Source organism: Nematostella vectensis, chromosome 2 (assembly GCF_932526225.1).
Source record: "Nematostella vectensis chromosome 2, jaNemVect1.1, whole genome shotgun sequence".
NCBI lineage: Eukaryota > Metazoa > Cnidaria > Anthozoa > Actiniaria > Edwardsiidae > Nematostella > Nematostella vectensis.
Genome location: NC_064035.1, coordinates 8,793,805 through 8,806,590, shown reverse-complemented (window position 1 = coordinate 8,806,590; position 12,786 = coordinate 8,793,805). Strand labels below are relative to the sequence as shown.

The following is a 12,786-nucleotide window of genomic DNA, read 5'->3' as shown; positions in this document are numbered from 1 at the left end:
TGGGGCAAAACAGTCTAATCGTATGCATGTTTATTTAACAAAAACAAAGAATTAAAATGAATTTATCTCATTCATTAAAAAACTTGTTTGCGATATTTTTTTTATTTTCATTTCGTATTTTCAGAAGGCCGAACATGACCATATCTTTTTTTTTCATCAGTTCATAAAATACCAGTTTGAACGTTGCTCAAAGATCAAGAGACACCCTAAGGAGAACTTGTGTGTTTTCCGCGCTCTATATTTGAATTTATATCAGTCGCTGTCACTTAGTGTACATATCACGCTGTACCTTGAAAGCGCTTCACAGCAGGTTTACACACGCCGCCCTCGCAAAAGCGAAGTTCCATCAAGCGTAACAAGAAAAACGAAACAAAAGAAAAAAATACCCCCTACACAGGTAAGCTTCGAGAATCATCAGATGATACATAATTATTTCCTGCATCTTGGGCGTATGACGAGCAAGGTAAAGCATTTCTTTCTTCAAGGGGGAAACATGCGTATATTACACTTACAACAATAGTTCAAAAGCCACCGAAAAAGCTCAAACTGATGATTAAAAAAATGAGAAATTATAACCTCAAAATTTTATAATAATATATTCAAATTCAAGTTATGGAGCAACTGCAGAATACCCTCCACAAAGAGTTAACCATGAGACTTCACACCTCGATTTCTATAGAAAGAGGCAGTAAATACAAGGAAAATGCAAATAAGTGGACGGGTATTCTGCAGTTTAGCCCAAGTTATAAAACATGTGTATATTATACCTGGGGCAGACCAGAAGATCTAAATAATGTTATAATTATGTAATGTTCCCTGCGTGTAATATTCAGTAACCTAATATAGACACAGCTGAAAGCTGCTTTCATGGTCTGGGCGGGATAGAAAGGACATTACTTAAGGCCATTGATTGATTTCTTCTTGAACTACTTTTGCTGTGTACGTTACACGGCTGACAGATACGCAAAAAGCATCGAAAAAAGGAAGGTAGGAAACTTTTATACAGTTGAAGCTCTCGTAAGCGACCACCTTGGGAACTGAGAATTGTGGTCGTTAACGGAGCTGGTCTCTTACAAGAGCTTGCTCATAAGCGACCACTGGGCGCCAAAAACTTGAACAATAGGTTTTGGTCGCTTATGGAAACTTAATTAACATGGAATCTTAAAGTTATCGTGATAATAACAACGCTGTAATATTTTGGTTTATTGCTTGGTTCTAATGAGAAAATTTGGCTGAAAACATCTACAAAGAAGGCAATTTTTTGGGCGTCCGGTCTAGGGGGGTCACGATTTTGGGGCTTGGATTTGAGGGGGGAGGGGCAAAGTTTTTGAGCCCAGGATTTTGCAAAATTGCCGGCCCCCCAGTAATGAATGACCGCTCCCTAATATATTTCTCAGCATGCTTCAAGATTCTACTAACTGCCCATACGCCGTCCATTTCTTTGACGATTAAATTCCCTGCCATTCTGCTTTGTTCCCTTCCCTTTTGACCTTCCAGGAGATCAGGTCTCTGCGTAGTCTAATCTTAACTTCCATTATGTTGTAGAGGTATGTTCGCCTGCCTGCTTCTGGTGTCAGCACTTCAACTGATGCCTACGCGGTCACACGAGTTCCCAAATCTCTACTTCTCCCAGAGTGACGTCACAGTGTTACGCGCACAGTCCGGGTCGACCCACGCTGCGATATACAGCAGTTTGAGAGATGCCGCTGAAGAGATGAAGCAGCGTCCGCATGCAACCATCCTCCCAAGAAGCTGGAGAGAGTTCACGGGAAAGTGGAACGAGATATATGGCAACAATCTACCACCCCTGGCCTTTTACTGCGTGCTCAACAGCACTGACCGCGCAGCACTGGAACTAGCTATATCCACTATGGAGGCATTTGCAGGATATCAGAGCTGGGGAGTGAGTCACGTGCCTAAAGACGACGTCCCCGTAGCCCACAGTATAGTTGGCATGGCAACTGCATATGATTTCCTCTACAAGTTTCTTAATGAATCTCAACGAGTCCTTATAGGGGCCAAAATAATCGAATTCGCGACGGTGCTGTATGAGAGATCCTTAAAGGCGTGGTGGGGGAATTCGTACGTGCAGAATCACGTGGCCACCAACTATGCTGCACTCCTGACTAGCGCATTAGTGGTCCAGAGCTTGACACCTAATGCTAAAGTCTGGATAAACCGTGCTAATATGATGCTCAACCGCACCATGACTATCCTCGGGCGTGTCACGGATGGGTCCTTATCAGAGGGCGTAGCATATGGATCCTACACAACTCGTTCCTTATTCCAGTATTTATTTCTGGCCATGCGCCATTTGGGGCTCCAGGAAGACTTATTGCGAAAGAATCGATGGCTAGTTAAGCATTTTGATTTCATTTACTGGACGATTCTTCCCCGTTTTGACGAGACCATCGGGATAGCAGACACAAACACTCATTGGTTTTACGGTCCAGAAGACCAACTGGTCTTCCTGGAAAGGTTTGTGATGAGAGATGGTCGTGCAAACTGGCTCGCACGCGCCATTCGTGAACAGCATCGTAAAGGGACTATTCGGCCTGCGAGAGCACATCGGTTCGTTACACTTCACTTGGAATATCTATTTTACGATAGCTCTATTCCCGACAAGCCTCCGATAAATCCCGACTGGGCCACGACGGGCCTCGGAAAGACACCGACAGACAGGGACAAGCATGCAGGAGCTTATACCGAGAGACAATCGGATAAACCAATGGGTGCCCAAGCCATGTCAAAATCTAACAAAATGCATGTATTTGACGACTGGGGTGTTGTCGTCTTTCGCACAAAACCACCCTATCTAAATACTGGACTCCATGACGAATACAATCAAGGAACTTATCTATCGTATAAATGCGGCGTTCTACACGGTAAGGCGATAAACCAAATTGTCAGAGATAAAACAGTTAGTTGGATCAACGGCTGGCGGAACTTCAACCCGGGACACGAGCACCCAGACCAGGGGTCCTTCATCTTCTACCCATCAGGGCGGCCCTTCATCACAGAGGCCCTCTATGGCCCTAAGTATACATGGCTTAACAATGCGCTGATGTTCGCCCCCGCGCCGCCCTTGGTGCGCACTTGCAGGGGTCCCTACGCAGGCCAGCTTGGGGACTGCGGTAAGTGGTTTGCGTACCAAGCATCGGGATACTGGGAGGGACGCACGGGGAATCTTGCTGCCGCGGTCGATGGACGCACTAACCGCATGTTTGCTACAGGCGAGTACGCAGCGCGGTACGACCCAGAACTTGGACTCGACAAAATCTCGCGTAGTCTTCTCCTAATTCGACCGGACACTTTGATCGTTTTGGACAACATTCGCCTAGCTGAGTATAGCAACGTACGTGCAATGTCAGCATTTTTCCACAATAGATACAATGCTTTTGTGTTGAATGCAGCCGAGCGGTGGACGGAGGTGCTAGTGGAAGGGAAACCGCATAGGGTGCACTGGGCGTGCCCTGGTAACTCAGGGTGTATTCTAGATGCTCAGGTCCAGGCAGAATCATATAAAGCAGAATACGGCAAGAGATCGACGCATTACCTCAACATCACGAGCACAGTAGGCTCCATGTCCGCGTCTATTGTCTACGTATTCACTGGGCCAAGCGCTAATGTCTCAGCAGTTCGCCTGCAGCCATGTAATGAGATGCAATGCATAGCCCTTGAAGTCAATGGTATACATTATGACGTCGCGATCCGAACTAGCTCTAAAGGGACACCAGGCATTAATTTTAGCGATCACGTGAGCATTAATTCTAGTGCTGATTCACACAGGATTCAAAACGTTGGAGTAGAAAAGCTTAGCATTGCGATCGTCCTGGGTTTGTGCCTTTTTGTGGTATGTCAGAAAAAGTTACATCGACTTGTTCCAAAGCGCCGATTTCGGATACTCTGTTTCTTCAGTATAGTAGCAATTTGTATAATCATGGTTTGGACTGAGCTCCATCAAGTAGGAAGAAAGTTTGCATGAATTTTTAATGCAAACACGATGCCACAGCTCTGACCTTGCTTAAAGTTCAAAGTTTGAATAAAGTTTGAATAATCTTTTGTATCAACCTCAGCTTTAGGTTGTTGCCGATATAGCATTCTAGCTCGTTATTTCGTTTGCAAAAAAAAAAAAAACATTTCGCAGTAAAACGGCCGTGACGCCCTTCGGACTAAAAAGCAACTCATGCCGTCGTCGTGACTAACTCGTATAAACTCGTGACTTTCTCGAGACAAAAGCACACCCTCATAACGCCCTCGGGACAAATGTACAACCTCGCGACGCCCTCAGGACTAATGTGCAGCTTCGTAACGCCCTCGGGACTAATGTACAACCTCGTGACGCCCTCGGGACTAATATACAAATTCGCGACGCGTTCGGGACTAATGTACAGCCTCGTGACGCCCTCGGGACCAATGCACAACCTCGTGACGGTTTCGGGACTAATGTGCAGCTTCGTAACGCCCTCGGGACTAATGTACAACCTCGTGACGCCCTCGGGACTAATATACAAATTCGCGACGCCTTCGGGACTAATGTACAGCCTCGTAACGCCCTCGGTACCAATGTACAACTTCGTGACGGTTTCGGGACTAATGTGCAGCTTCGTAACGACCTAGGGGCTAATGTGCAAGCTTTTCACGCCTTCGGGGGGCAAAATGATGGCAGCCGAGTAGAATGTCAAAAGGTTGGCCTAAACAAATGCAGGGTGTCTACAAAAAAACCTTTGTGTTAAATTTGAGCGCGAATGATTTCGGTGGCTATATGGCGGGTATAACTTGACGACAAAATTGCGAAAATACTGTCGCTTCCTTTATGAAGCATTCATCTTGATATTCAATATTGCACTGAACCGCCTTTTTAATACGTAATTGGTCATTATGGCACCAGTGATGAGCAACAAATTACCAAAATTAAATTGCTGCAAAGACGACTCACATTAACAACTTTGTACAGACTGTACATAAGTGCGCCCTACCTCTCAAAGCAGCGCAAGATAACGAAATGGAAGACAATAGTTAGAAATTCAATAATTGAAAAGAAAGCATACGACAATCGATCCATTCACCTGCGGATTTATCTTGCCATATATATATTCAATTATTCACACAAAGCAAAGTGGTTAAGCATTTAAATCGACGCAGTTCTCATTATGCTCAAACATTGGTGGATTACTAGACAGATTTGCAAAACTTATTATTGATGTTGTTTCCTGAAGGAAACGTGGGACACACAAGTTGCTCTTACCAGTATGGACATTAAGAAGATATTGACACAAAGGCGGAGCTTAATACTCCTCGAGAAACCCCCTCCTTTAAGTAAAAATATTGGGTTTTTGTAAAACTAAATGAAATAATGAAAGGGAAAACTTAGATTAAGGACAGGCACTATGAATCTCGCCAAAAACGCGAGAATTACAGACAATCTTCTCCAGCGTTTGTCATCAAGGTACTCCTTAAAGAGCGTGAGCGGCTCGAAGTCACCGGAACTAGCCATATAATGTGGCGATAAAGATAACTCATCTAACTCGTGTTCGACCCAGTGTCCTACGGCGGCCTCAGTCTCCACACTATTAAACAACAAGATCTTCAACTTACTGAACGAGCTTTAAGAGCGCTAAATGGACCATTGTCATCAAACTGGGTTATTTAATTAGAGGGCGGAGGCAGGCTATTATGTCAACATCACCTGCGATTATTAGGATACTTTATAAGGCCCGGTAGAGTGAGGTTAAGCCCGCTCTGTCTTAGAAAATCACAAAGAGAGAAAGAGAAGGCTTCATTATGGTAATCAACGCCAGACGAACTGCTTGTGTAACAGTGAGTATTCTAAGAAAACGTTAACTAGCGGTTCTATTTAATGTCTTTATCTATCCATCTATCAATCAGAAAACAGTCAACACGTATTTCATGACATATTTGAAGCTTAGGTTTGCTCAAAGTTTATTGGATTTGCCATGAAAAAAGTCAGAATAGTCGCCAAGAGCTGCTGAACAATGTAAACCAAATTCCATTAATGTCGTTCTTTTTGTTGAGAATGATTTTCACTAATGCTTGTGGCATGTTCAAATACGTTAAATAGCAAATTTTTGTGCACTTGCTTGCGTTAATATCAATAGAAAGATTGTATCTTAACAACCAGTCACTTCCCTGTTCATAAAAAATCGTTTTTTTAAACAAGAAACAGCATTTTTAGAAAAAAAAAATACGTTTTTATGGTAGTGGGCGAGCTTTAAATCTTTATGTCAAGAGCGCGTTCCATTTAAACCGGACACGTGGAAGCAACGGAAACACTCGACACATTTGTAAGTTGGAAATGATATTACAACGACGACATATAACATCAAGTATTCCATTTCCAATCCCAAGAGGAAACGGTTCAAATGTAAATGGTTTTCCGACAATTTAAAACGTTTTCGACAAAATTATACTTATCTGAGTGTAAGCCCGTAAAAGCATCAGGAGATGGAAAGTTATCTACATTTCGTCGTACCCGCAGGCTACGACTTTATCGCAGGGCTGCTAAGTTAAACGCTGCGTGTTTTTGTATTTTTACATCTTTTTCCGGCGTATTTCAATGCAGTTATCGACCTGCTGTAGATTAAGAAGTGCCTCTTGAAAACAGCCGATGTATTGGGGTAATTTCACAGTGCCTGTCGTAAGTCGCAGGAGACTCGCTGCTTTCCAATGGCGCCTTTGGCGTTATGAGAGAAAAAGAAAAAAAATTTTTTTTTAACTACTAAACACTGGCACCAAAGGCTTTCATCACTCTTTAGGCTACACTAACTCGCAAAGCGCTATTATCCATTAGCAATTCTCTTAGCTTGCTTCCCAAAGTTGCTACAATGGCTCAAGGAACTTAACCGCCTAAATATTTGCACTATCTTTTCTTTATTATTTGCAATAATAAACGTTTGCTTTTAAAACTTAGAGACTATTACTTTTATTATCAGGCGAATTTTCATTCTGCACACAGCGTCTGTCACTCAATGTCAATTCATTTCCTCCTTAGATTTGAAGACTGTGCTTTTCAATATCTCTTATGTATCTGGCGCAGATTTCCGAAAGACCGCGTACTTTACTGAGCAACAGATGTGCACGCCTTAGGCTATGCCACATTTCCATTTCTATGGACCTCGCTCTTATCTTTAACTTAACACACTACACTTTTTTTTATAAGAACGTCTAATTTTCAGTTGAGGCTGGGCCGTTTGGAGCATAGCATTTAAAATGTTAAGAACACTTTTAGCATTTTAAGGCTGAAAGTGTTCTTAACGATGTTCTTAAATTTTAGTGGTTATGAAATATAATACCCAATATATTATTGGGAAGACAATTACACAAATGATTAATGAACACAATTTGACACTGCATTTTAAAACACATCAGACTAATAAAGTAATATTCTGCTGCTATCTGAACCTCAGCCGGTCCTTAAAATTTGGTAAAATCTTAGCCTAACGTTCTTGTTAAAGGGTTCTTGTAAAAAAGAGTGTATAGCAGAAAGATCGAGACACCGCGCCCTCACGCAACCACGAGTGTGACAGCAAGGAGAACATATTAACAAAAAATGCTTAGTGCTCAATTTTGTAGGCGACGGCAGAAAACAACAGAAAACTCGAAGAGCCATCAGACGTGAAAAGAACTCTGAAATGGACTCTGTCTGATACATTACAATTGTTTTCGTCCTACGTGAAAACTCCAAGTTTCTTGGCCTCAAGCGAGGACGGGGGCGTGGGTGCTGTACAGACTTTCATTGCTCGCCATGGTAGAAATAAAATTATAGGCTTATCTTAATCTTTTTGGATTTACGTTTTCTTTCAGAGTTCGAGTTAGCGGTGTTCTACGAAACGCTCTTGGCTTTTTTTCCATTTTTTTTTTGTGCTGGTGCTATGTAACACCAAGAAACTACCAAACGCTCTGAAAACGGGTATTGTCAGGAAGCGAAATAGGGGAAGGAAAGCCAATGAATGAAAAAGGGGGGGGGGGGGGTAAAAGCAGAAATTTTAGCTCTGTCAACTTATAAAGAACGTTGATTTGGCTTGAGTTACGCTTGCTATGAAAATTGGATATACATTTCATTAGCTTATTAAATACACATTAATCACGGTAAAATCCAAAAATATTTAAATAATAACGGCTCAATTCTTATACATACAATGCGAGGAAAGTTTTTTTTCTATCAAAAGATGAGAGAATTTTAAAAATAAAAACAAAACAAGGATTTTAAAGAAGAGGTGAGAGCGAGAGATTTAATTCGAATTCAGTGTTGGTTGGATTTATCCTCCAAAAGGGAGATGAAAACTTCGGTTTTTGGTTCATAACACGCTACTATGTAACAGCTTAAATGGTAGACTGATGTTGTTGACATGTGTTTCTTTCATTTTCATTTCATTTTTAGGTTTTATCTATTGTTTTACTCATGATTGGCAACTTGGTGAGTTCACAACCTCGTGTTCCGCTAGAAGAGAGAGAGATTTCTCCATGGTACAGTGAACTGGTTAGAATCCACAACGCCAATGAAATGGATAGAGAAAATATGCAAAAACATGCATCCGGTGAACTTTCCAGAAAATCCTTGCTAGACACAACAGCTACAAGATTTTATATCCCACACCCAGATCAAGGCAGAAAACATATGAAAGCTTCAGAAAACACAGACAATAAGTCTAGAGACTACAGCATGATTCAAGGACTTCACATTGTTTACCATAATCAGCCACAAAATAAGTTTAAAACTCAACAGCAGCTAATAACACACGTGGTACTGCATGGGCATGAAGATGAGTCAAATAACAAGGTGATAAAACCTAGAAAGCTAGCAGACAAGTCGCCGAAAGAACTTACTGGAATTAAAAGTCAATCAGACAAGCAAGAAATTAAATTTCCAGGATATCACAATTATATACACAACAAACATAAAAACCAGGAAAAAGACCAAGCCATAAAACTGACAAACCAGAAAAGAAAGGACCAGACAGACAGTGAGATGGTGGCTGAACAACCTGACCTTCATGTGACTGGTAGCACAAAAAGGAAGTTTCATAAGGTGATTTATTCCTTCAACATTTTCTAATATATGTGCTCAGATGATACGAAGCGAGATGAGGAATTATAGGCAGCAGCCTAACTTAAGGGTGATAAGGTTTGGGAGGGCACAAAAGATGACCAGGGATATAAAGAAGAGATGAAAAGGCAAGTAAAGAGCAGAAGCATTCACTTTTTTTAGGGAAGTAGAGGAGTATGGAAGTAAAAAGGTGAAATTCTTAACAGTAGTAATGTTAAAACTTCTGTGTACCCCTTTAAAAAATAACCATTTCAAAAATATCATATTGTAGGTGGCAAGAAGGTTTTTTACTATACCATGGGAAGAATGTCTAATCATCAACGAGAACGGCAAGATACAAGCAACACTCAGCCAGTCAGATTGTGCAAAATATGGTACTGTATGTTTTATTAACATAGATTTGCAATGTATGCATAGGTCCTTCCCAAATGATAAATACTGGCGGCATGGAGTGCCTGACCATAGCAGGTGGGTGGGACACTGGGGGCAGGTCACCCCCAATGTTCAACTGTATTGGTCCCCAAAATATTTTGAAGCCTGCTAAAAGAAGGCTGCTCACCTAGCTTTTTAGGGCTGATCCAGACATGAGAATCAAGGTCAAAATACTTCCAAATTGTGATGCATCAGGCGGGGGTAACAAGATTTTGGACCTCTTCACAAGCCTAATTTTTTGTGAGAATGTTCATACATTCTCTGTATTCTACCACATTGGCTCTCTTGGGTTTATGCACATATTTATTGTATTTTACCTGATTTCACAAGATTTCTGTCCAAGTTGGGTTGACAGCTATTTGATAGCCTGCGTGTAGCCACTGACTCGCGAAATCCTCTCGTAGCGTCTATGCAACGGCGGCGATAACCGTGTTCCGTGATGTCACGGCTTTCACAGGAAAACCTATAATAGTCTCTGATTGGCCACTGACTTAGTAACTTTCTCTTGGATATTTTGATTGGCCCAGATCAGAAGTTGAAATTAAGGTTCCTGCTGTTTACGATGTGATTTTATCGAGCGGTTAAAATATGGAGTAAAACACTACGACTCTCCCACCTAATCGCGATAAATCTGTCCTAAGTTCACCCTTAGAGATGTGTCAACGTTATTTGGGATAGAGAAACCACAAAAAGAACAAGAGAAGGCTTTCTCTGCTTTTCTGAACGATGATGTCAATGTCTTTCTAAGGAAAGTCTTTCATTTACCAAGCAATTTCGTTATTTAAGTTATTTTCCAAAGTTCTATCCAAAATAGCTAGGTTTTTACCAAATTTTTCTATTTAAGCTGCAGATCACGGCAATCCTATATATGTATGCGCTTGTGTTGTGTACACAGAAATCTAAACGCTCAAGTTCACATCGAACGCTGAAAGTCGAGGAGCGCTTGCTATCCATGAGATACCGTTCGTAATCTTTCTCAATACATTAGCAGAATTAAAACGAAGGAATGTGCACTTGGAAAGTAGCAGCATTAGAGGGCGATGTTGGAATGTTTGTTTTGCAAGACGAAACCTGAACAGGTTTCGTGCGCTGAATAAGAGAAAAGCCATGCATAGATGTCAAAATTAATTTATTTAAATTTATTACAATGGCGTCACGGAACACGATTATCGCCGCCGTTGTGTAGACGCTAAGAGAGGATTTCCCGAGTCAGAGGCTACACGTAGGCTACTATTTGACAGCCAAATATAAAGGCTTTGCTCCTATTTTAATTCTTTTAAACACTTCTTTTAAATTATGATTTTCCTGCCAAGTATCCATGAAACGATTCATATCTATCAATTTACTCACATTTTGGTAGCACATTTGTGATTTTTAATCACCACACTCTCATAGGGACATTCTGTGAAATAAACAATGGAGGAAATATAAACCTGAAGTCAACTACTGGTGACTATTTTATTGCAATAAACAACACTGGCCAGATATATGCAGAGGTATGTAAAGCAGTATGATGGGGGGGGGGGCACATTGGTATCTTTGATGGGGGGGAGTTTGAGTAATCTTAAGCAGGGGCGTAGCCAGGGGGGGGTGGCCCAGGGGGCCCCGGCCCCCCCTTCTAGCAGCCAAAAATACAGTAAATGTATGAGACATTATCTAAAATACAGGAGAAAACGCCTTGAAAGTCCCTTTTGGGCCCCCTCCTGTTAAATATCCTGGCTACGCCGCTGTTAAGATACAAGATGGGGATTCAGGGGATAATGCACCCTTGTCAAAAGGGAATCAAACCCAAAGACCAGTGGTGAGAGACACAGACACAAAAAGGCGACAGTAGTGGATCTATGAGGGAGGGTATGGGGGTTTACCCCCCCCCCCCCCCCTTGGGCTGCTTTTTTATTGTTTTCATTGTGGCTGTCCATTCCAAAATCGTTATGAAGGTAAAATAATGACGAAAACTTTTGGGTCAAACCTCCCTTCCCTTGCAAAAAGCTAGACCCGCCTCTGGGTAACGCTCTAACAATTTCGACACCTAGGCTCCCAACTCATGGTGGTTTCACTAATGTTAATTTACAACTGCCTTGTTTCCGTAAGTTAAGTGTTTTATGGCTCAACCACGCCACCCCTCCCTCTCCCTTCTTTGTAAACCTCGAAAAACAGAATTTCATTCAGGCGCTTCTCTGGGCTTTGATGTAGGTTGTGTGCAAATGCTCCAAAAGAAAACATCATATTAAATGTTTGACTAAAAGGCTTTACCGGTTATATTTTCAGAGCTCCCAGACTAAAGACACCAATCTGACAACTAGTATCGCGGATCTGTTCAACTTCACAGTCAACATCTACCGGATAGTAGATAACACACGCTGTTATCTAAACGTTTCATCCACGCGTCCAACAACGAATTGTTCAAGGAAACCATTCGCCCTGCAGTCAAGGATCGTAGGGACATGCAAATAGGCGCGTATTGTCGCCTGAGGCATGTTTTATTAGCCAGGAAGCCGACGATATTTGTGTTTGCTCGAACGCACTTGTATGCGCGCATCTTTGCTCAATAGCCTTCTGGGTAATTTCAAGTATGACGGCTAGAAAAATTACCCATTGACCCGTGCGTGAGGCGTTGTTTTACCGCTCCCCAACAAAAGTGTGAGAAGTGCTACGAAGTAAATATCGTCTCCTTAAAAATATAAAAGAGAAATAATCAGAAGAGGAAAGAACTTCGCGTCTGTCTTAAAAATTGCTAGAATTTTGATGATATTTTCTTGGATATTTTTGGAAATATTAAAGTAATTAAATCGTATTTTCATAAATCCTATCATTGTACGTCTCTTCCTCGGTTAACTATCGCGTTACTGTCGGACAAAGGAGGCGAGGGGTAGAGGGTAGGCTTGGTTATTCCAGCCCGTGAGCCCGCAGTACGTGCCCCATCAACGGCTGAATAACCGGTTTATTTCGCCGTTTGTGTCGCCAAACAGGGAAGCGCCAATAGCTCTTATGTGGGAGACCGTTAGTGGGGGGCCGGTGAGGCGTAGCAACGGCTGGAAATAGAGCCTATGTTGAGGGGAGAGGTCGGAAGGCTAGATCAGAAAGGTTCACGCTATTTTCATCCAGGTTTCCCTGAAGATAGTGGGTGTAGAAGCGTCACATTTGATTTGCCGCTCGCCATGTCAGGGACAGCTAATCACAGAGGATGTTCGACAACAGAGGGCTGTTACAGCACGCCTGGGAACGAGGCTATAGCCCAACAAAGATTCCAAGAATGCAATCACTCGTCTCGTCTGCTTAGCAGCCCC

At 42.1% G+C, this 12,786-nt stretch overlaps 3 protein-coding genes across 7 annotated transcripts in view; 2 read left to right on the top strand and 1 right to left on the bottom strand.

The window, feature by feature from the left end:
* LOC116620833 overlaps window positions 1-11,876 on the bottom strand; it is a 33,120-nt gene extending 21,244 nt beyond the window's left edge. The window contains exons 1-2 of one of the 3 annotated variants that reach the window (XM_048724284.1): window positions 11,753-11,876; window positions 10,850-10,901 (exon numbers count right to left, since the gene is read on the bottom strand). The gene's annotated coding sequence lies outside the window, so the exon portion shown is untranslated. Of the gene's footprint in view, window positions 1-9,816; window positions 9,908-10,849; window positions 10,935-11,752 lie in introns of those variants that run through there. The other 2 variants (XM_048724285.1, XM_032386714.2) reach the window with 2 other exon arrangements.
* LOC5516835 (dermatan-sulfate epimerase-like protein) lies at window positions 26-5,339 on the top strand. 3 transcript variants are annotated; one of them, XM_032386709.2, is made up of 2 exons: window positions 26-397; window positions 1,546-5,339. In XM_032386709.2, the coding sequence occupies exon 2, from the start codon at window positions 1,550-1,552 to the stop codon at window positions 3,983-3,985; it is 2,436 nt and encodes an 811-aa protein (XP_032242600.2). In that variant the 5' UTR covers window positions 26-397; window positions 1,546-1,549; the 3' UTR covers window positions 3,986-5,339. The 3 variants fall into 3 exon arrangements, with proteins under 3 accessions (XP_032242600.2, XP_048580240.1, XP_032242601.2); XM_048724283.1 differs by having other exon boundaries at window positions 382-463; XM_032386710.2 differs by lacking the exon at window positions 26-397 and adding an exon at window positions 691-987.
* Window positions 5,412-12,306, top strand: LOC116620835. The gene is made up of 5 exons (XM_032386716.2): window positions 5,412-5,820; window positions 8,402-9,049; window positions 9,339-9,441; window positions 10,895-10,995; window positions 11,768-12,306. The coding sequence occupies exons 1-5, from the start codon at window positions 5,785-5,787 to the stop codon at window positions 11,951-11,953; spliced, it is 1,074 nt and encodes a 357-aa protein (XP_032242607.2). The 5' UTR covers window positions 5,412-5,784; the 3' UTR covers window positions 11,954-12,306.
* Window positions 12,307-12,786: the final 480 nt, after the last annotated feature.

Bases quoted from the DNA above. Each gene is read 5' to 3' on its own strand.
- LOC116620835 (XM_032386716.2), top strand. From the start codon at position 5,785: ATGGTAATCAACGCCAGACGAACTGCTTGTGTAACA. The intron at 9,050-9,338 runs GTGATTTATTCC...ATCATATTGTAG, and splicing joins CAAAAAGGAAGTTTCATAAG to GTGGCAAGAAGGTTTTTTAC. The intron at 10,996-11,767 runs GTATGTAAAGCA...TTATATTTTCAG, and splicing joins CTGGCCAGATATATGCAGAG to AGCTCCCAGACTAAAGACAC.
- LOC5516835 (XM_032386709.2), top strand. From the start codon at position 1,550: ATGTTCGCCTGCCTGCTTCTGGTGTCAGCACTTCAACTGATGCCTACG.